At 40.8% G+C, this 23870-nt stretch overlaps 1 protein-coding gene across 1 annotated transcript in view; it reads left to right on the forward strand.

The window, feature by feature from the left end:
* The window catches only part of LOC113142207 (proton myo-inositol cotransporter-like), a 43997-nt gene that overhangs the window by 10984 nt on the left and 9143 nt on the right, over window positions 1-23870 (forward strand). The window contains exon 4 of the mRNA XM_026327091.1: window positions 18163-18271. Within this exon, the coding sequence (XP_026182876.1) occupies window positions 18163-18271 (109 nt within the window). The remainder of the gene's footprint in view (window positions 1-18162; window positions 18272-23870) is intronic.

Here is a 23870-nt window from a genome sequence, read left to right on the forward strand (position 1 = left end):
CGTGTGAGGGTGAAATCCCTTGTGTCATCCAGCCTCTGAAAATGTAATGAGATTACAAGTTGTTGAGTTTTGAGACCCAGTAAGTGGCTGTGATCACCACCTCATACATCAGCAAGGTGAATAAGCACTGTAAATAGAGCTCTCTGATAGAGACGCCACCAAACTGAAATTGGGGGTAAATATAAAGGACCAAATAGAAAATTCTTCTTCATTGTCAATAATTGTTGGAGCTGACCTTTGCCTGAGCAAACAGATAATGCTGTTAGATACAAGGCTTTGCCGGCATGAGCCATAGTGTAGAACAAGGTTGTCAGAGTGACGGCTGATTGAGCTCTGTTAATTTTGTACTTGAGAAAGCAGTCTCTGAAAGACAAATGCACGCGCACGCACGATCGTGCACACGCCGGTATTTACTCACATTTTATCCTGCTCTTTATCTGCCATCTGTTTGTGCTTGTGTTTGTGTGAAAGCGAGCAAAAGAGAAGTACAGAAAAGAGAAGGATTATGCACATTCACTCACAGAGCATATGATGCATGACCACTGCAGTGATGTGAAATGATGTGAAATAAATTGAATTCAGTTTCTATCAGGGTTAGTGTAAGCTGCCATATGACTACACACAGTACAATAGTAGGTAAATGGCTACAGAAGACGTAAGCAAACCCATCAATATAATATTTTTGATATTTAATATTTTTTTCACAAAGAGACCATATCCAGGAAATGCAATACACTGATGCACTGCAAAGGACATTGAAGTTATATCACTTGTATTAGTAATAAGGGACTAAGTGGTTAAATGGTATATTCTGAGAGAAACATAGCAGAAATATATATTTATGCCGCTTCAAATGTCGAGTTCAAGTGTTTATTTTTTTCTCTCTCTTTAATTGTATAGTCGAGCTTATTGTTTGTTTGAGCCTGTCTGCAGTGAGCAATGCCTCTAGAGTGACGGAGAGAAAAAAGAAAGGAGAGTCAATTAACAGGCTGGAGAAACAAAGTGGGCAAAGGGCTTAAAGAGCAGTAAAAGAAAGGGAGGATAAAGAGGGAAGAGCAGCAGATTGAGACCACGTCTCCATAGATGCCCTGAGTCTGTGCAGCCTGCAGTCACAAATAATCACATGCTGACACACACGCAGACAGTGAGTGTCTTTCTTATAGGACTCACTGTGTGCAGAAGTTTCTTTTTCATTTTCTCTCCCCCCTGCAGTCATCATCAGTTACTGTGCACGGTCAGAGACACAGCAGGTGGGCTTCTCTCACTGTCGGCTTGTTTTCTGGTAGTCCATTAATGTTTAGATTCAGTGTGAAATGTGAGCGCCCAGCGTCCAGACTAGGGGTATGTTGTGCCATTTGAATTGGTTTCAGATTTTGGCTTTTCTGTTGTTCCAATTAGTTATTCCAAAAAGTGAAGAATGGTTCTGGTTGCCATGCAGACACTTTGCCATTGTTCTGTATTCAGTACCTGTTATTATTTATTTGGTTTTTTGGTTAGAATGAGGATGGTGCAGCTGCAGGACTGAATTGGCAGCGGGCCTTTAGCACTTTAATTGGACACTTCACAAATGGGTTTTGTAATAGAAGTTGTTTTCTACTCACAATGAGTTTTCTAACTTTCAAGTCATACTGCACTTGCACATTGGCTGTTTCTATTTAATGTCTATATAACATATTTGACTGCAGTTTACCACACGCCAGTGTTGCATGATTACCTGCAATAACCTCAGATTACTCTGGTAGAAAAGTCTGTTTGGTCCTATAAAGAATTTTCAGGTTTGTTTTCATGCAGCATCTATGTGTAGATTGTTTGAAAGCTAAAAATCCATAATAAATACAAGATTTTTCTACAGTCACCTTAGTATTAAAGACAACACTGCATGTGGTTGAAAGTATTCAAGGATCTTTTGGTTGAGTGTTTTTTTTTTTTAAATCAAGAAGCTGCTGGTTGAAGAGCTGTTTCAGGACCGCTCTGTCCAACTCACTACACTCATGGCCAAGTTCTTTAAGTTTTGAAGACATTTTCATTTAGTTTTTAATTTGTCAGCTCACTCTGCAAACTCTTATAGTCTGAGTTTAACATAAGTAAGCTTTTAACAGATGTCACGTTGCGAGGAATCTGACAGGAGGGGCAGACACAACATGACACGACAATGTTGACCTTATTAATTTACTTCCATCTGCCTCCAAAACTAAAAACCAGTGTTGCTCCCATCTCCCCTCTCTTCAAAGTCAGTCAGTGTAGTGTTTCTTGCTGCTTTCGTAGCACACACATTGAGGTGCTTTTCTTTCTGAAGCATCCATTACAGTACTCAGCCCAATGTTTGATATTTACTTTTGTGAGGTATCAAGGTCCCTCGCCACTACATCCAAAGTGAGGAGTCTTTTAAGGTGTGACCGCCCTCTGTGCCACATGATTTCATTTCTGCACCATCACGACATCTGCAACTTACATACTCTCTCTTTGTTTTCTTTTGTTTTGTTTGTTTTTTTTTTTTTTAAGGTCAACGTATGACCTGGAGACCAGCTGTCACCTAGCAACCAGAGAGACAGACAGACGGACAGACAGGCAGGCAGGCAGGCAGGCAGACAGACAGGGCGATTGGTAAATAGACATGTAGAGACAATTACCAGAAAAAAGTACAGGTTCAGGTTGAAAACAATATATTTGGTGAGGGACAGGACTTTTTGGTAGATACAGGGTGTGAGCAGCTGAGGTTTTGGAATTGGGACAGGTTTTACCAAATCAGTTGTTGTAAGGTTCGATTATTTTTACATTGGACAAAACCTACTCTGGGTTTTGGGCTTACATTCAGTGTGAGCACCAGCAGTGATTAAAAAGTTTAGTGTGAATTAACGCAAGCCTGAGACTTTGAAATCATCTAGGAGTGTTTCCCAAAAGCAGAAATCGGATAGGCAGAGGAATTTGGTCCCATTGAAGCAAACGGTGTCTCCTACACATCTTCAGCTGGCACTTTGTGTTTAACACTGCACTGATAAACTTTAAAGGTTGTAAGACAATGTGAAGAATACCAGGCGCTCCATCAGTTTGTCTTTGTTGCCCTTTAGAGCACCTACTAAGCCTGCTGTTACACTGCCACTGAGGATCGTCACCGGAGAGACCTGGTTCAGCCTTCAAATCCCATAATTAGCCTTTTGGTGTGAGAAAAATCTGGCCTTTGGTTTGAAATACTTCACTGTGATTGGCCATTGAGTCCTCTAACTTGTGTTCAGTGGCTCATCTCTTCATTCAGGCAGCGATGTGGACGTTTACCTATGGTCTTGGTGTGTGTGTGCGTGTGTGTGTGTGTGTGTGTGTGTGTGTGTGTGTGTGTGTGTGTCTGTGTGTTCTCATCTGGAAAAGCATCTGCACACCATGTCTCATCACTGACATGTCAGTAACCATGGAAACAACACTTCTCACTTCTTTTTCCTCTCACCTCAGACGTAACACTGATTATAGTGTGTAAAACCCTCTCACTCTCCCTCTCTTACGAACACACACTTAACACATCATGAATTTCCAAAGGTGTCATCACGAGGTTGTTATCACCTTCTGTCTAGGCCCACTCATTATTTAAGGCACATTTTATCTGGAGACATATCTCAAACATGCATGTGCTGACATTTACTCAGTAGAAAGTAAAATCTCAGCAGCAGGAGCATAGCTCTTTAAAGCCAAATTTAAAAATCACATCTAATGTTGTTAAAGGACTGTAAACTTTCTTGTTTTTCTGGAAATGTGTTATTAAAATCATCAATAACTTTCTTCAAGGAACTCAGACAGCACTTTGCTGTAAATTTAACTCTATAGCATAAGATTATCACGAAAATTGTATCTGTGATTGAATTGTTTTTTTTTATAAGACTTTTAATGTTAGGTTTATGTGAAAATAAAGATAGCAATGCTGAGCACCTAGTTTAGTTTTTGACCCAAACTCAAAGATGTGATAATGATGTGTTGTCAGCCCGAAGTCAGTGAGCTCTGATTACTGTATTTTCAGCCAGAGAGGTGGAAAGCAGGGGAGGAGAGGTCAAAGACAAAGAGAAAGTGAAGTGGAAAATGGAGGTGTTTGGGTAGCAATGATGAAGAAGCAATATTGTGGCAATATTGGCGGTCCAATATTGTCGGCCATTGTACTGTCATTCTTCATGAGAGACTTCGAAGTGCACTCTATTGGACGCATTGATTTCTTTAGAAGGTGTGTTTAAAGCAGTTCTTGTTCCAGCCAACACTGAGCAGATGTTACCTAACAAGAACAAAGGGCTTGTATGGACACTGAGTAATCACTCAATAGATCATTTTCTACACAGCTACTGTGACTTGACATTTCTGTAACAATGACGTATGGAGAGTAATCTTACCAATTAGCAAAGCAATGAAAAGCGAAAAAAAAAAAGTGAATGAGTATGCCTATAGCTAGACATTTCAATTTTTACAATTATTTAACCATCAAAGATCGATGTTCTAATAGTTAAAATTATGCTTGTTCAATTTCTGTGTCCCAGTAGCATGCACAATGATGTGCGGCAGACCTGTAAGTGCAGTGTTGACATATAAAGTCACTGTTTGATGCAGCCACTTAAAGCAAATAGGACCCAAAATGGGGGAATAGATGGAGTACATGAAATGTGCACGCACTTAACTTTTTTGGTAGATGTGGGGTTTTTTTGTTTGTTTTTTTTTTTTTTTTTTTTTTTACTGTGAAAAGTCTCAGGTGTTGAACTGCATGCAGACTTGGGTATGATGATATTTGGATAGGTCTTGTAGCCAGGTAGCTGCTGAATCTGTGAACTGGCCTTAATTGAGAGTGAATAAAAAAATAAAAGTGAGTCCAGAGATGATACTTCTGGGTTTGCTTATGATCTCGTTCTGCTTATCCAGCCTGCACGACTCAGTTTCGATTTGAATAGGAGAGATGAAAGACATCGCTCAATGTCAAGCACTTTTGACATCAATTTAGCACAGTACAATCACTGCATTACATAAGACGTCTTGGTAGGCAAACAGGCACAGCCAGTAATCAAAATGAATGGCTATATTGTTTAGCAATGAATACAGCTTCATTTGAAAGCTATAAAAGCAGAGAATGTTCAGACTGTTTTAAAGTACAGACTCTGTACTGTTACATGTATAATCACAATACCAGTCAAGCTACAGGGGATTAAATTAGCGTTAGAGAGAGTCTTATATATTTATTCATTTCGGTTTGAAGACAATTGTTTTTCTCTGTATCTATTTGGGGGCCAAAACAATCTCCTCTCTAACCTGCTTTTCTGTTTGACTCATAATTGCTTTAAAATGGCACGCCATATTGGCTATCAGCAAAAGTGTTTATGTTCCTGCTACATTTCTAAATTATTCATTTTATGCCAATATAATCACTGTTTATTTAAACAAACACACGGCACAAACACTTTGCACACTCACCTTAATACATATCTGAGGGAGTATTACTGTCTACCTCCATCTAACTCCTAAATCTCCCACTCATAATTAATAATTTAGGTTATTTGAACATTTAATGAAACTCCACTGCTGCTTGGGGTCTGTTTAAATCTGTGAGGAAATCATAATGTGACCAGGGCTTCATACACAGGAAAAATTATGTGGAGTTCCTGAACTTTATTATCCTGAATTTAAGCATCACGGATTCATCAGGAAGTTTATCGATTCCTGTTTTGGACCATCTCCACCATGAAATATGAGGGGCCTTATTTGACATATTGAACTGACTTCAAGGTAGCATCACTGTTTGGTGATGTAGTGTAAGCTGGGTTCATGGGTGCTCTCTCAAATAAGACTTTATTTAATCTAAATATGCCAGTGGCGTTGTCCTCAGTGCTAATCTGCTCTTCAATAAATATGTTTTCTCCTCCAGTGCTTTTCATCCCCACTTCTTCTTCTGCCCCTCATGCTTGAGTGTTAACAAACTCCATTGGGCTTAATGACAAATAAAGATCACAAGGGGTAGTGCGAACAAGGATTTTTATTTAGGAAATGACACATTTCTGCCCATGTTGTCATTGGGCTGAACAACAAAGAGCTGTAGGCAGAGGTTTCAGGGCAGAGTGCTGAGAAAAGAAGCCAAAGTCCCAACAGGGAAATTATCATGGAGGCTGCATTAGCAGAGGATGCAAAGCAAGGCAAGCTGCTCCTGATGAAAGCAGAGAGGAGAGATTAGGGAATTATCTTTCTCTTTACTCCAGTGATCACTTTCTATCTAGTCCTCCTTAGTTCTTGCAAGTCCAAAGAAAAAACAAAATCAAGATTCAAGTTAACCAGTATTTATTTATTTATTTTTTTTTGCTGTTATAAATTAATAATTCATTATTCACCAGCTGCAGAATTTTATTGATCTTCCGAGTATTAGCAAGCACGTGTAGGTGTTCAGCACTGATTACTTTTTGTTCAGAAATCAATAGACTCTTTAAACAGCATGGGGATTGCTTTTTCCAGCAGAAAGAATAGTTGAGCTCCAAAGTTCACAGGAGAGTTAGAGAAATGCTAAACATCTTACAGATTAGAAAGAAGTACAAGACGCTGATTTGCTGATAGTGCATAGGAAATGGTAATTGCATTTTAAATATAAGTACATTTTTAATAGGGAATGTTATCCACTTTGGCAAATTAACCAAGATTTAAGCTTTTGACATTATTTTACTACAGCAAGGAAGAAACTGTAATGTCAAGAGGGAACTGAAAAGCTTAAAGAAGGCTTACTCACTTCACTACTCAATCCCAGACAAGAAGCTACCCACTTTTTCACACTCTGGTTTTTGTATGGATTGTTTTCAGCTAAGCAGGCAGAATGTCGTTGTATTTCTGAGCTTTTGTGATGCTGGTAGATGGATTTTGTCACCTTTGGAAAGAGCCAGGCCAGCCACTCTCTCCTGTTTCTGTGGTTTGCAATAAGCTACACTGACCATATTTTAGCTTCAGCTTCATAGCTAAAGATCAGGCATGATTGTGGTGTCGATCTCTTCATCTAACTCTAAGCAACAAAAGGAGGCTACAAAATCTATTCCTTCATTTAGTGCCATACAACCTGAAATATAAGGAACAATAAAACTGAACTAAACTTGTGTTGAATTAATAGGCAAGGCAAGTTCATTTATATATCACAATTTATACACAGAGTTATTCAAAGTGCTTTACAGAAATAAAAGAGAAGTTAAAAGTACATAGGCAAGAATCAAATTAAGAAACAGCAAATAGTGGAAGATGAACTTGAAATGAAATATCAGATGTCATCTAATATTAGATGTCTGTTCCAAACTTTACCTAAACTCACAGCTTCCCAATGCACAGTCAAGTTAGTGTGACCAGTCCAGTTTCCATAGCCCCGTCAGAGATGTACTGGTTTGACCATGTGTGTTGCATGTAGCTGTGGGACTTTCATCATTTCAACCTTAAATTAGCTCCACATGACAGACATTCGTCTCCTGATGAAATTATAGGTAACGTCTGTTTTCAGCAGTTGCAGTCAAACAGCAGATATTAACTGCACTTTGAGACATCTGCCAGTCTCAGATTTGGTTGAATAACAGATTCTTCATCAGAGTCTAGGTCAAAACGAGGCTCAAACATACAAGGCTGAGTCACGCTAATATTCCTTCCTGCCATCGTGAATTCACCACCATGCACCACCCAGCAGTGGTGCTGGGTGGTGCATGGTGGCGGGGCTCTTTTGCATATATTTAAATATTTATGAGCCTCAGAATTCACAGTGAAGGACAAAGACCAGATGTGTTTTCAGGCCCTTTTCAGGGGTTTATTAAACTTTTGGGGAAATACGCTGTTAGACAATGTATTTTTCATAGCGGAGTATTTTAGAATGCCTTAAATCAGGTCTGATAGGGATCTTTAAATTAGTTTTTATCAAGCATACCGAGACCTTTCACCGTGGTGTCAAAACAGAAAGTTAACAGAGGCTCTGAGTAGCCTGAATCTCAAAGTTTGAAAAAGTGCTTTTCAGTGTGCTCCAGTTTTGGAGGCTTGAATGGTCGTCACTCAACTTACAATGGAGAATCAACAAAAAAACAAGATTTTTAATGCCACCGCTCTGGCTTTTCATTTCTTCGAATAACAGAGCACAATGTGACTGAAATGAGAGCTACTTTAATTCTGCAGATCCTATTCCAGGGTCCCAGTTTCCACATGCAGTGACAGCAGCAGAGCGGTGACTCATCCAGAGATGCCTCATTCAATTAAAATACAGTTGTTGAATTGGTATGTTTTGGAGGTCTCACTGAGCTCTGAGTGAAATTACCAAGCACAGTAATGGTTATTGCCGAAATTATCCATCCATAGATGTGGGTTTATTAGGTCAGTAAATTCTTTTTTGGCAAAATTATTATCTAAATCGGCTTTAAAGCCAAACAGGGATATGAGAAATTCGGATGACATAGGTAATGGTGCCTGTGTTTCCTGTTTTCCCCTCCAAGTGTCTGCAGCTCTCTCTCTTATAACTGTGTGCCTCTGCATATGTGTCTGTGCACCTCAGTAAATTCCTTGTCATTTGCATTTGGGCAGGTGTGCAGCTGGGAAGTCATTACCAGTAAACTTCAGTGTGACTCCAGAGATTTTATTACTGGCCATAATGCAAACATGGGAATGAATTGGTGTTTGTGTATGTGTGTGTGTTTGGTGGATGCAGCTGGAGTTGGAGCCACCCATGAGGGCACATGGTTAGCACAGTGTTGAAAACAGGCAGCATTTGCTCATTTAGACCGGTTCGTTTCACCTGCCTGCAGTATCAAAAGATAGTGTCAACAATCATCAGAGATGGTTCCTTCATTTTGTGTATGCTGGCTACTGAAGCTTAACAGCAAGCATTTATTTTGCTTCAGGCACAAATGCTCCATGGGAAAATCCTATTATGCGTGATTCGGCTACTGAGCCGTTTCATTCATATTGTTAACTGGTGCAACTGGCACACATACGTGCAAAAAGCCCAAACCAGCCAAAATGACTGGAGTTGAGATTTATTTTAACCAGGGACCTGGCTAAACCTTCAACCTGGCAGAATGTACCAGCAAACTCCAATAAGCAGCTGCTTCTAGGATTTTAGTAATCGAGCCAAGGTTATGGGCAGTGTGACTACACTGAAATCCTGTTTATGTTTCCTACACACACACACACACACACACACACTGTAGCGCCTGACCGCATTTTTCATTTGTGCTTCCTTCCCTTTCCTCTTTAGCTTCTTCAACCCACTTGCTGTTGTTGACTGTCGAGTATCGATCACTGCATGTACTTCACTACAGTTAGTCCTGTACAGTGGCTTGATGCCAGGACACACCGGCTGCAACAAGCACTTCTCTTGTTGTTGGGACACATTAAGTGCGTAATAAAGGTTCCAGTAACCACACTACTCACCTGTAAAGGTTGACGTGGTTGGTTCATAAGAGATCCTTCAGAAAATTCAACAAAGATACGTGTTTCATGCTAAAGAAGACAAAACAAAACATGCCTGTGATCAGTTTGAGTTCTTACTTGAATGAATGAGTCAGACCTCCATTTGTTTACTTCTTCTTCTTTTAGAAGGCTTTTTTTTTTTTTTTTTTTTTTTTTTAGCAAAGCTGTCTCTGTGGTACAGTAGATCAGTACAAGTGTTTCCTACACCCACTCCATTTGTTCCAAGGCTGCTCAGTCAAGAGGTGCTAGTGACTCATGCAGAGGAGACAGTGTTTAAAGAGATTCTGACGAGATCAAATGTGAGAAGTTCTTTGCCACTAGTCTACTATTGCCTCTCGCTGAACGTTTCAAAGCAGATAGGAGACACTGCTAAATTTGTGATGTCAGCTGTGTGACTGATGCAGTGCCTTGAGTGGGGAAAGGCCTCATGCCTCAGGTTGTTCTCAGTTCTTGGTTTCATTTAAGATTAAAGAACATTTTTTTCAAGAGCGATTCTATTTTTTGTTGCTTTAGGGTAGATTCTATTTAGAGGTTTCCTAGTGCTGTGCTATTTTTGCCTCAGTGTAGTTAACAGGCATCTGTAGAGGCTGTCTGAATTATTTGGTTTAAAACGGCATATTAGGATGTCATGGCAGTTAAAACACCAGCAGGTTAAATATGTATGGCAGCCACTCACCTGCTGTTTCCAACGACAACAGATCTTTTTCCCTCTGTGGTTTCCCCTCTCACCTCTTCTTAATCCCAGCCTCCACCACATCTGCTGGTTTTCTTCCCTTTCTTTCATTTCCTCTCTCATTTTGCTACTTTTCCTTTCTTTTCTCTGGCTTCCTCTCTTCAGCTTTTCATCTCCCTTCCTTTCCTCCACTTTTCTTTCCTCTCTTCCCTCTGCAGTCCTCCCCTCTCATTTCGTTTCTGCTCTTCCTTCCTTTTCTTTTTCTTTTCTTCTCTTTTCATTTCCTTCCCTTTGCCCCCTCACATTATTTTATCCTTCATCTTCCTTTTCCTCTTATCTGCTTTCTATTCCTCTTTTCTCTTCTGCTCTCGAAACATATTGGTTCAAGTAAACTGACTCAAACTCTTTAGGAGAGGAGAACCAGATCAGATCACAAGTCACGCCACCCAGCGGACATGAAGGTCATCCCTTTTGAAATGCAGATCACGCGTTGCTCTCCTGCTGCTTAACAGACTCTTACCATTGAGTCTCTTAGAAATTTTGATGTCTGCTTTTGTGATTCATGTTTGCCGTTACTCGTCTTCTACACAGATTGGTGTGCAGATTGGACCCACCGTCTGCATTCTGAATGTGTGCCATCTGTTTAGTGATTGACTCTCGACTTAAGTGGAATGTGACTGTGCAATCACATCGTCCTTTGTAGAGCTGTGAGGAAGCATTGTCAGTATAATCTTCCACCCATCATTTCCATCTACATGAAAGTTTGGTGCTACAGCGTGGTAGGTAGGTACACAGACAGGCTCTGACAAGCTGTACAGTCTGGGTGTGGCTTTTCTAGAGGTCCTTCCTGATGGATTTGGAAATGGATTGTTGGATTGAAAGTATGACAGCACTGTCACAGTAGAGAATAAATGATTGCACTGGTTTAGCCGATTAGTATCAGCTGTTTCATTCATGCTTAGCAACATCTGACTCAGTCGCAGCTGTGCACATAGCATCTATTCATTTCCATGCAGGTGCACAGCGCTGACTTTATTTTTAATGTTGCTCATTGAACTAAGACTTTAATGTATTTGCTAAATAAAGGGGGATTAATTCTCCCAGCAGAGTCCTTGCTGCTGCTTTGCAGTAAGAGCGCCCTCAAAGAGCACAGTGTTCTATAGCAAGTCTGTATAAACATTTGTTGTAAATGGTCAGTTCCATGACACAAGTTTCTCTGTCTGAACTAAACCTTTGGGCCTCACGCCAGAACCCGTCAGAAGAACAAATTTGTTCTTAAGTGGCACATAGAAGCGATTTGAATTTTCTCACAGGTATTAACAACATTCATGGGTGGTCCCAGAGTGCTGTGCAAATCTGCCTTTCACTCATTTGATTTAAGAACTATGCTTTAATGAATTTGGGGTTTAAACAAGTAAACCTCATTTGTGCAACAGAATTTCATTATACCAAACCAGACAGAATCAAGTACAAGGTTTTTGAGATGAAATGAGGTCAGGTGAGTGTGTGTATTTTGGAGGTATGTTAACGTGTGCGTGTTGAGATATGCTGAAATCAAAGGAAAAAAGATGACTGTAAGGCTAAATATCTTTGATGTTCTTATCATCCATTCCTGGTCATAGGATGAAGTCACGTGCAACAGAGACAGAGTTGAGTTTACTCAGCTGTTTGCTTAATTCACACATGACACAAACACTGAAGGGCATGAAACCAAAGACGCATCTGGAGCAGCATAAACAATAAGAATCCTTGATAATGTTAGAGTCAAACACACCGTGTGAATAGCCGTGTCTATATCCCATATACAGCTAATATCCCAAATATCATTAAATACTATTGTGTGTGTAAATGTGCAAACAAGTATAGTTGCCGCATGTTTTCTGATATATGGAGAGGGTGGGAGAATATTTTTTTTCTAAATAGACAGCTGAGGGATTAGATATATAAAACTCATTGGCTTCAAATTGCATGCAGAGACCTAAAAAGGCTCCCATGAGTTTGTCTGGTTAAACAGAAAAGCAGAAGATTTCCAAAAGTCTAATAGTCCTTCTAATGAGTCCCAGTCATTACGCAGCCTATGCTGTGCTTTGTTAAGAACGAACAAATAAAAAACCTCTTAGACCATTTGTCAGCAGTCTTCAAGCTAACAAACTTGTGCAGGTCACTGCAGTGAGGAAAAAACAGAGAACAAAAGATCTTCTTTCTCCGAGCTCTCCACTCCTGTCTTCCCCTGTAGGTTTTAAGCAGCTTATTAATAATTGAGGAAGGGCTGAGCAATGGCAGCTCTATCATGGTTTCCCCTCTGCGCCTGTCACAAGCCCTTCATGCACAGATTGATCCTGAACCAGGGTCTTTCACACTTTTGCACACAGTACTTTCTAAAGAGGGTTGCAGCTGCCTTTTTTATCACCATTTAAAAATGTGATAATGATCGCTGCTGGCACAAATATGTCGACTCAGATTGTAGGAGAAAATCCCCACAGATAAGACAGGATGTGTGGAAGAAATGAATACAGTATTTGAAGATGTAATTTGGGTGTATATTTAGTTCTTCTCCCACCGGTATTTCTAACGTGTTATATGGAGCATATGACAGCATGTATGTATATATATGTGTGTGTGTGTGTGTGTGTGTGTGTGTGTGTGTGTATGTCATGCAAAATTGTTCATCTCTACTTCAGAATAATAGGCTGCAAAATGGAAAGTGTGTGCATTTCTGCCTGTTCCCCTCTGGCACTCTCTCCCTTTTTCTCACACACACACACACACACACACACACACACACACACACACACACAGTTACGTCTCTGCTCCTTCAGGACTAACTGCCCACCACCAGCAGCTGATTGTTGTGTAACATTTGTTTAAACATGCGGCATGTATTGGATGGGTTGAGTTTACACTCTGACACTGGCTGTTATCTAGAGGCAGAAAAATATTTTTGTCAAAAAAAAAAAGAAAAAGATCCTTGAACTAGTTGCTGTGGTACTTCTCATGAAATGACGGACAGCGTTTCTGTGGGGAAAGCTGTCCAACTGCTGAATAATAGAAATTTCAGCTGGATTTTAAAAATGCATGCACCTCCGTTTCATATCCTCCTCTGTACCTCAGGTGCCACCGATGTGATGATGTGATCTAATTCTGGGTTACATAACCAGGCGCTGACCTTCCAATACTTTTAAAACCAAAATTAGAAAAGTTGCACTGTCTGGCTCATTTACCCTTTATTTCTTGCTTTTTCCTTAATCTGTCTGTCTTCATAGAACCCTCTGTCTTTTGCCACCAGGCTTTGGAAACGGACAGAAACAAGATGAGAGACTGATAGGAAAACCTGAAAGGCAACGCCGTGCGCTCTATTGATTGAGCCCTCTGATGTGATTAGCTTGAAACTGGAGAGATAGTGGTTTTGTTGACATTCAGCCGAGACTCAGGAGCTTTCAGAAACACGGATATCTTCAGTTCTGACAGCAGCTCCCCTTGATTCAAAGTTCTTTCTCTTCGCTATACCACTGCGCCTGCCTTCCAGTGTCAAAGATGTACATCACTGTCATAAGGACGTACTGAGCATGCCACATTTTATGTAGTCCCTAAAGTTGCATTGTGGGTAATGTAGTCATCAGGAAGAAGAATACATAAAATACAAAAGCCAATAGATAGATATAACACTTTATGAATACTGTGCATATCAGATGTTGTGGAGATCAGTTTTCACCATTAAATGCTAATTGAAAGAAACAACTTGGTGTTTCAGAGGTGACAAGATGAAATTACTAATTAAACAATTACTAATAATATACTACATCAGTATTTTGTTCAGTATTCTTGTATGTTGCATTTGTTTGAACTGCACCTGTTTGTTTGCCTCCATTGCCACTGTTGTATGTTTTTTTTATTGTATTGTATTTATTGTGTTGTATGTTTTTTTTATTGTATTGTATTTATTGTGTTGTATGTTTTTTTTATTGTATTGTATTTATTGTGTTGTATGTTTTTTGTCAGTCCTTGTATGTGACTCTATCGATTCATTTTTCCACCTATCCGTCCATTCATCCATCTGTCTGTCTGGTACTCTGCTCCTGGCAACCACTGGCCCCTCAGTGCCCTTAGATAAACACAGCTGCACCCCCTGCATCTGCACACAGGATTCCTGGCTAGATTTAATCAGCTCCACTTAAAATGCTGCTTCTACCTAACACTCCAGGTCCACCGTGACACAACCAATCACAACTCTTGCTTTCCAGAAAGGATCAGACCTTTTTTTTTTTTTGAGATTTTGAAATAGGATCCATGTTGACATGTTATATACACATTGTTATAATCTCATCAAAACACCCAGCCACAGGTGTCTCTGACACTGATTGTTTCCCTGTGTTGCTGAAATACAGTGATGACAAGAAAACAGGAAGTCACTGCTCCTGACCAATAAAGAGCCTAGCACAGAACCCCCAGCTTTAGAGAGATATTGAGCTTTATTACATGGTGGTGATCTAGTTGTAACATTAACCATACAGAAGCTGCAATGTCTTTTTAATTTGGTGAAACACCAAACTGGCTGGACATTGGCTCCATAATAATTTGTTACATTAATGGACCTCATTTCTCTGTTAGTCCAGACCTTCTGCTCTGATCTTGACTGCAGTGTGAGGTGTCATGATCCTGCTCTGATGACGAAGCAGAGGGGAGGTGAGAAAGGAGAGAAGAGGAGAAGTCTGTGGAGGAAATAATTAGAGGACAGATGGAGGTTGAGGTAGGAGGGCTGCAGATTGGCTGCTCAGGCTTCAGGATTTGATTGCAGCCTGCTTGGTTATATAAGTGAAACCTGCTTCCAGCCACAAATGATTGGCTATTCCTTCTTACCTTAAAAAAACGGTGGCGTTTCTGTTTTTTAGACTGACTTTGAGCTTTTCTTTGCCTCGTCTGACCTATTTCTTTGATTGGCCATTGTTCAACACCACCAGCTTTCCTCATCCTTATACTGCTGACCACATATTCACCCATTGACCCTGATACATTTCACTGATTTACAAATCAGTATGAGAATCAGTAGTCCCATACTGATTGGTGTCAGTCTTCCTGGACAGCAAGCTGCCATCTGACTTTATTCCTGTTCTTGAGCTTTCTGCTGTAGATTTCACTAAAGCCAACACGGGGTTCAAGTGTGAATAAACACCTGAAAGAAGTAACGGTGCTAAATTGGTTCTTTAATTGGTGATGGAGAAGTTAGGGGGTTTTCCCCAAAGCAGGTAGCTGGCAAAATGACTGACTAGAGATTCCCTTAGCTGAATATCAAAGAGGAGAGAAGAGTGAGAGCCTGGTTCTCATAAGTACATCCCAGGCCTCCCCTGTTCACTGTACAAACAATCCCTGTGATGGTCTTCAGCCTGTTAGTACTTGTTGGGTTGAATGCTGATAAGATAGGAAATCAAAGACAATCTCTCCAGGTAGCGATGGCTGAGGAATGATCACAGAGTGTGTGTGTGTGTGTGTGTGTGTGTGTGTAAGAAACTTTGAAGTTTTGTGTGTGTGCGGTGCTGTAAAACACACAGGTTTGTACTTAACGGGTACAGCATGCTGTTTTGCAACCTGAATGCATCATTTTGTGACTGACGTTATATGGTAAAGTATGGTAGTAGTGATATTGCAGGATTAAACAAATGAAATATGCAGTAGATACACTTCATTGTGGAATACTGATGTGCAGTTACTGAAGTGCAGACTTAATCACTGTGCTTGTGGCTTGTTCATAGCACACTGGTTTGTTTTTCATTGCACTCTCTCTTTTTCAGTATCTCATCTGATTAAATTACAGCTGGGTGGTGTTCAGCTGAGGAAATGAAGCTATACTCCTACTGTCTATCTGATCTTATATGTTTCTGTGTGTGTAAACAACAGCGAAATAGATCTTCTGCCTGTGTGACCTATTGCATTTGACTGTGTGTGTTTGTTTGCCTGAGTAAATTCAGCTTTTTCTGGGCAGCCATCAGCCCTGAGCTCTGTTGATCGTTGACTCTTCAGCCCATGAATCCTGATTTCCCTCTTGGTTAATCAGATAAGAGTCCTCAGTTCTGGTCCCTGCGGATCAGGCCGATCACACTCCACCAGGTTAGTGCCGTGAAAATGGCTCAGCCCTGAACGCATCACCATCCTCTGCACTGTCCTACAGTTAGAGCTCACCTTCATATTAAAGCATACATAAAGGTACCATCTTATTTGCAGTATTTGTTGTTTTCTTCCGAGCAGTGACACGGAGAAACCCCAAGCGTAAAATTGTGCTTCGTATTATTATTATTATTATTTTATTTTATTTTATTTTTTTAGTTTTTTGGAATCATATTCTCACATAAGAACACGCACTACATATTTTATGTATGATTTGACTCATACGAGAGTTTACAAAACCACATTTTTGTGTACATTTTATTCATTTATACACAACCTTAGGCCAATATGTACGAATGTTTATTAATACACGCACATCTTTTTTGACAGCAACCTTACCCCATAGTTGTTTCTGTAAGTGTGACGGTGCCGTCTAAAGGAAAGCTTCAGAGTGTGTGTGTGTGTGTGTGTGTATCAGAAGGCCTCCTTTGCAGAGTCTGGTCTGCTTGTCAAACCGTTAAAGGAGATGTTCACTGGTCCAGAGTCCTCCCACACACAGCTGCTCCCAAATAAGCAGCCTGTGTGTGTGTGCGTGTGTGTGTGTGTGTGTCATTTTATATGTGCAGGCTCATGCTCCCTTGTTTATGGTATGTTTGTACGTGCTTGTGTTCGGACAGGCTCTTGTGTATCCTGGCACAGAATTGTGTGTGTCACCTGTGTGTGTGTGTGTGTGTGTACGTGTGTGTGTGTTCAGCCTTGTTTGTCTGATCACTTGGCACTCGGTGTGTCTCCCTCTATACCCAGCAGCTCCATGTCTGTTCAGCCACTCTCTCATCCTATTACGACTTCTCCTCCCAAAGGAGCTGCTTGTCTGTGTGTGTTGGAGATCACAGTCTGGCTCTGTTGCTGTGATTTTTTTTTTTTTTTTTCATCCCAAACTGAGATGTCCACCACCTGAAAAAGAGCAAAAGCAGCTACTGTGCTATGCTGTTCCCCAAAAGAGAATTTTTCTTTGTATAATTAACTACAGTAAAGAGGGCAAAGGTCAAAAGCAACAACAGAGTCCCATCTGTGGAGCTAACACAGCCTCAGCATCCTGCTCAGAAAACTTCAATAAGGCAGATGTTTGCTGTCACAGAGACTTGAACCTGGGTCTTCTAGTATGCGGGCAGCATGATTCATTATGCTAACCTGATGCCCAAATCATAAAGCTGTTTATTGGCCAGCAGAAATGACAAAACAATCAAGTTTCCAATAAGTGCTTTGGATATATGAAAATACATTTGTTTTCCATTAAATTAAATGTTTTTTGTATTTTTCCATCCATCCATCCATCATCTATACCTTCTTGTTCCCAACCAGGGTCACAGGGATCAGCTGGAGCCTATCCCAGCTCTCTTTGGGTGAAAGGCAGGGGTCCACCCTGGACAGGTCACGAGTCCATCACAGGGCCACATAGAGACAAACAACCTCACACACTCACACTCACTCCTATGGGCAATTTAGAGTCACCAATCAAACCTGACATACATGTTTTTGGACTGTGGGAGGAAACCAGAGTACCTGGAGAAAACCCACACAAGCACAGGGAGAACATGCAAACTCCACTCAGAAAGGCCCCTGATGGGTTTCAAACCCAGGACCTTCTCACTGTGAGGCAACAGTGCCAACCAATAAGGCACTCTGCTGCCCATTGTGTTGTTTCCCTTGTGTGAAATGAGTTTGGCATTTTGGGGAAGGTGCTCATACACTTTATTTCCAAAAGTTAGTCATGTCAGTGTAGTAAAAAATTGTGTTACAGTATCTGTTTAATTTATTCATCCAATAACTTTACCCAACCTCTTCAGTCAAGTGGTTCTTTCAGAAACGCATTAACTCATTAACTCGTTTTTTGAAATGACACTTTGACAGTGAAGTTGTGCTGAGTATGAAATAAATCTCTGCCATGCCTTTGCTTGTGTCTTCAGATGGCCCAGTGATCTGGCGGATGCTGACCTACCCCCCCACTCGGCGGGCCCTCTTCGTTGGCTGTGGTCTTCAGATGTTCCAGCAGCTTTCAGGAATCAACACGGTCATGTGAGTGTTGATTCTGCTCCACTGTCGAGCCCCGTATTTCACTGTATTTTCAGTGATAAGAGGCTTTTTAAAAACTGTATAGTGAAATAGATTGGGCACAGTTACCATTTGTAGTGTTGAAATACGAGGCTGTTTTCTCTTAACACAAGTACAATTTTAGCTGTTCCCCAATGTGTTTATTTAAAATTTACAGTAGCATTTGGAACTTTTTTTTTTTTTTTTGTTTTCAGAAACAACAAAAGTGTTTAATCTACGTTGTAGTTTTAACCTAATTTAAATGTTGGCACTAAATCAACGTCATGTGCTTTTTCTCTGCTATTGAGCTTGTGGATTAAATGATTGTTGCTGTGATTAATTTCCACATTTGTAAATCAGTACTGTAGACTGCTGTGTGCTGATCTGATAAGTCTCAAAACTCACAGATCTGTTACTCAAGTCTGTCTTCCTGGATTGTATTTCACTGTGCAAACTATTTTCTGCACAGTGACAGAGATCAATAATTATCATAAGACTTCATAACGTTCTGAACATTTACTACCCTTTCCCTCTTTTATGTATTATATTTAATCAATATACGTAAAAATGTATTGGCCTAAACTGATAAGTTTATGCACCTTTATTGTGAAAAATGGGGGAAATGTACCTGTTCCAGCTGAAGATGTGTGCCTTTTTCATTTATCTCCACATCAAAGTGGCACTGAAAGAGAAAGTTCAAGTGTGCTTTTTGTCTTTTCCACCCTCAGGGTTAATCAAAATAATGATGATACATGACACTGACTCTGTGTGTTACCTGCCTTCCTGTTCAACCCAGGAGAGGCAGATGTATTTGCTTTAGCAGCACAGTATTAAATCACAAACCATTTCTTTCAGCTTTCATAACACTTCGTACACCGGGGAGCAGTAGCCTCATCGCATTACTGCCTACTTGCCTGTGAAAGGACAGAGCACCTTTCCTCTTTTATTCTTTTTATCTCTCCATCTGAGGAGATTGTGTCATCTGTCTGTGTCTCACTCCCCCTTTGAGATGAACTATATTACATGCTCTGTAAACAATGTGTAGACTTGCTGTTGCTTAGCAACCGTCAGACATGTAACAATAGGATATGTGCTCGTACCCGTATTTGTGTGCATCTGTCTGCATGTAAATATATATTATGTGTATATGTGTATACATGTATGTATATATATATATATATATTATGTGTAAAAGGTGACGGCACTGTAGACTTCAGTGTGTGTACATGCGCACCTGTGAGGTGTGTGTATCCGCGTGGCTGTATGAGACTAAGCATGTTCGTGTCTTAAGAGAAATTCAGATGTGGTTAGCAGAGGTTGAGACTCTGGACCGTCTCTCACTCTCTCCCTCACTGTGTATTTATCTTCATCTCCTGTTACTAACAATAGAAAAAGCAGAGGGGACAAACTGACTCTGTCACAACTCAGTCCATCTTTCTTCCCCCCTCACAGAAGGGCGGATGTCAGTCTTTCTGAAAAGGTCTCTGTGCAGTTTATGTGAGTCAGCAGTGACCCATTTACACTGAGCGTTAATGCATCTTCGATCACCATGGTGTCTAGGTTGTTACATTTGCACCTAACATTAAAACAGGTTTCCAGTCCTTTCATTTGTAAAAGTACCCACCGAGGCTCACTGTGGTGATAATTACATCCTTCGGAAACATTCAAGGCCTCATCTTGCTGACATTCAGTTTTGACAACAATGTCTCAGTTTGAGTTGTTTTCTGCTGTGTCCTGGTTGGTTTTATTTAGCTCTTTTTTAGAATAACAGTTTGTTGGCATACCTACATGGGTGTACAAGGTATTCTGGTTAGTGAGAACCAGGTTAGAGGTGAGCAGAGATTGGCTGGTAGTTGACAGTAGGTCAGAAAGGTCCATGTAACAGTGATACAGTTGCAAGTTGCGGCCTAAAGGGAGCACCAAACTAACAGGAAAGTGCAGACGATGTCAAAATAATGTCTATATTAAAGGTGCATTTCTACCATAAATCTGAAAAAGACTGTGTAAACATAAAGTCAGGTTGCATTAGATAAATTCAGTTTAAATGTACATGTGGAATCCAGTCATTGTTAAATGTGATCATATCTATTTAAGGCTCTAATTAAAGAATTTACAGACAGATAAAATGCCAAGACCAGACCACTCAGACAGGACAAACAGGTGATATGGTGCAGCTGTGGGGCCAGGCAGCAGGGCAGGGCTGCAGAAGGGCAATGACTTACAGGTGTGCAGGACAGGTGACTTATACTATACCACACACTTATTGCAAGGTTGGAGTGTTTTGGGTATAAAATATCTGTAACATTTGTTTAATAGCTGCCCAGTGGCACACACACTATGGTTTCCTGTGGGTAACCAACTGAAAAGTACAATCCATGTATTGATATCAACAGTAAAAGCTGCACATGCTGTGTGAAGTTTGTACTTATTGAGGAGCTAATGCAGTGCCTGGCTGTAGCGTTCATTTCTCATGTCACAGTGCCTGAGTAGTGAAAAGTGAATGATTTCAGATACTGAGGGTGTCATGTTGATGGGTGAGGGAAAACTGGGTCAGAGGAAGGGGAGAGGCCACGGCTGTTACCATGACAATGGTTCCTATTCAAAGATGAATGTAATACAAAGATATAAAACATTGATTTCACCTTAAAAATTAATACTTAGATGTTTGTCTGTCTTCTAGCATACTACTGCAGTTTTCATCCATGTACACTGTTTGTTTTAGTCTTTATCAAGACCTGTGTGATTTTTTTTTTTTCCCTTCTTCTTCTTCTTCCTACTTCTTCTTGCCGCTCTATACTTTGCCGGCCTGTCTGTCTGCATCCTGCCCTTTGTTCCCAATGTGAAGCTCCCAGGCAAGCCCTATTAGCCAGTGAGACAGAAAGGAGGTCTGAGGAGCCGGTAAATCAGCTGGGCTTAGACACAAGCTCCACTCTCCCTGTCCCCAGCTGCTTTCCCTGATTAAACCGCCATGCTGGCACTGAGAGAGAAGGAAAAGGACAGTGAGAGAAGCAGACAGACTGGCAAATGCAAACCAGCTAGAAAAGCACATATTGTCTGTCACTCTGCTCTAACAGTCCACTTTCCCAAGTTGGGAATTTGACAGGAACAGATTGATTGAGCTCACAGATTCACATGCAGGCTACAGTGAGTTTATACGCACACATTCTCCTACTGGAAGTCCTTCAATGGTTTTAAAGCATCTCAGCAGAAGAATATGTGCAAAATATTAACTTAAATGTTAACTCAACAGCCAGCTGAGCCAATAAAACCCTGACATGAAGTAGTTCATTAACAAATGTCTCACAGATCGGATGTGGTTTATAGTACATCAGCCTTGAGTTACTAAAAGCTCCACTGCATCTTTCACTATTGGGAGGTCACATGTTTTTAATTGGATGGCTCAGGTGCACAGAAAGAAAGAGGGGTTACAAAGAGGCTGGCAGACTGTCAGGAAGAGAAAATTGTGACAGAGAGGCTCTAAACAGAGCAGAGGTGCTATGGAGACAGGCCAATTTCATGGGAGTGTTGTGAATAGTTGCTCATCGTGCGGTATCCCACTGAGACCCTTTCTTTGTTAGGATCAGACATACAGCTCAGGAGACCCACAATATTCTGCCAATATTCTCAGTTAAATTCGATCGTGCTACTTTTCCAAATAACATTCCTGCATGTCACTTAGCAAAATGAGCCGTGAGGTTCAGAAGTTCATGGTACCATGTTTTTGAGGATGCTGGAGTCTGCTGCTTTTTAGAATCAGTGTATTTGTTTTGCTTACTTGCTTGCAAATTCCACTTGGTCCAAGTCCAGATCACACACTTGCATGCAAATGAGCTTTCTCAGTAATGGCAACGTGCTGTCTAATTACACACATTTAGAAGAACTTCATCCAAACTCTTGGTCCCGCAGTGATATTGCAGTTAAACACACCACGATGAGCACCCATAGTCGTAGCCAGTATTCAGTTTGTTGACAAAGACTGGCTGAACCCACATGAACTGCAGGTTACAGCGTTGGCTTTAACTCGTATGTCAGGCACACTCTCTCCAGTTGTTATATCAATAACCTCCCTGCCATCACAGACACAGACTCCGTCATAGAAGCCTGTGTGAAGAGAGATGTATTCGTCAATAAGACATCTCTCAGGAACCAAAGAAGTGTCAGGTGGCGAGTCTGGTCTGCTTTCCTTTCTGCCCCGGTGAGTTGTGTCCCTGAATGCCTCCCTGCTTGACTGCCTGCCGACAGATGAAGAAATGGATGGATCACATAGATAGATGAACAGATGGATAGATTCTGTAATGGCACTGCGATCGTCTTATTTATCTACCTCTCCCTCTCTGTTGTTGAGTCATAACTGTGGAACAATGTGGTGCAGCAGTGGGTCAAATTAGATATCAACCCTCCCCATTAGCCACTGGATCATTTTGATTCAATTAGCCACATAATCTAGCATGTAAAGGTCACTATGGGCTGGTGGGGACTGCTCTGTGTGTGTTTGTTTGTGTGTTTGCATCTTGTCAGGCCAGGTCCGCAGACTGTGTTGACAGAGCAGAGGGGGTAAGAGGGGAAAGAAGACAGAGAGAGATGAATTGAGCCGGAGAGGTGAGGAAAAAGAGACAGATAGAGTCGGACAGAGGAAGGAGGAGGTCAACGGAGGGAGAGCTGACATTGATATTGATGAGGTGGAGGAGGGGTTGGAGGGGCATCAAGACAGATGACAGGAGGAAGGAAGGGAAGAAATCCTGAGAATGGGTACGGTGGAAGAAAAAACCTGTCTTCTTTAATTCTGTTGTTTTGTTCCTTTGACTCATTTTGTGACAAGTAGTTTGTGCTCTTGAGTCCAGGCTTTCTCAAGAAGTGTCAGGTGCTTGTAGCCAAAAAAGTCGCAGTGAAAGGTGTAAACACAGGAGCAATTTATTACGTATCTAATAGATAACAGTGAAAATGGAAATCAAGCAGTGTTGAAGCAGATTAAAGAAGGACATCAGAATGAATATATAAATCTAATGCTTGTAAAAGATGGTTTTAGCAGTTTTTAGACAGTGCAAGTTTGTTTTGTATTATTTCACAGTGAGACAACCAATAAACAGACGTCACGATGTTGATATATGATGGGTGTGTTCTGTTTGTGGGTAGTTATGTGTTTTGTTGTTGACGCAGGCCAGTTGGCCCTCACAGATGGTTGCACAGACAAATGTCATGTTGGAAATGTCACAAAACACTAGTTTTACACGGTCAGTCTGCTGGCAGGAGCTGGCAGAACCCTCTCTATGCTCTGTGTGTGTTTTTTCTATAAATATACCAAAATTCAAAGGAAAACTACAGAGTTGGGTTTTTTTAATTATTATTATTGTTGTGTGCCCATGTTTATTTGTATGTTTTCAAGCGTTCATAAGCAGCTCCATCATGCCAGACTCCTCCAGTGTCACCACAGAGTCACAGGCTGACCTCTTTAATGAGGAATATTCTCATTCACCCTATAATCAAATAAAACAGCCTCGTGCAGACGAAACAGCAAGAGGTCATTTGGAAGCATGTGGATCAAGTGGGATTCACTATGTGTATAATGCACATGTTTAGACAAATC

The sequence above is a fragment of the Mastacembelus armatus genome, chromosome 23 (assembly GCF_900324485.2).
Source record: "Mastacembelus armatus chromosome 23, fMasArm1.2, whole genome shotgun sequence".
Lineage (NCBI taxonomy): Eukaryota > Metazoa > Chordata > Actinopteri > Synbranchiformes > Mastacembelidae > Mastacembelus > Mastacembelus armatus.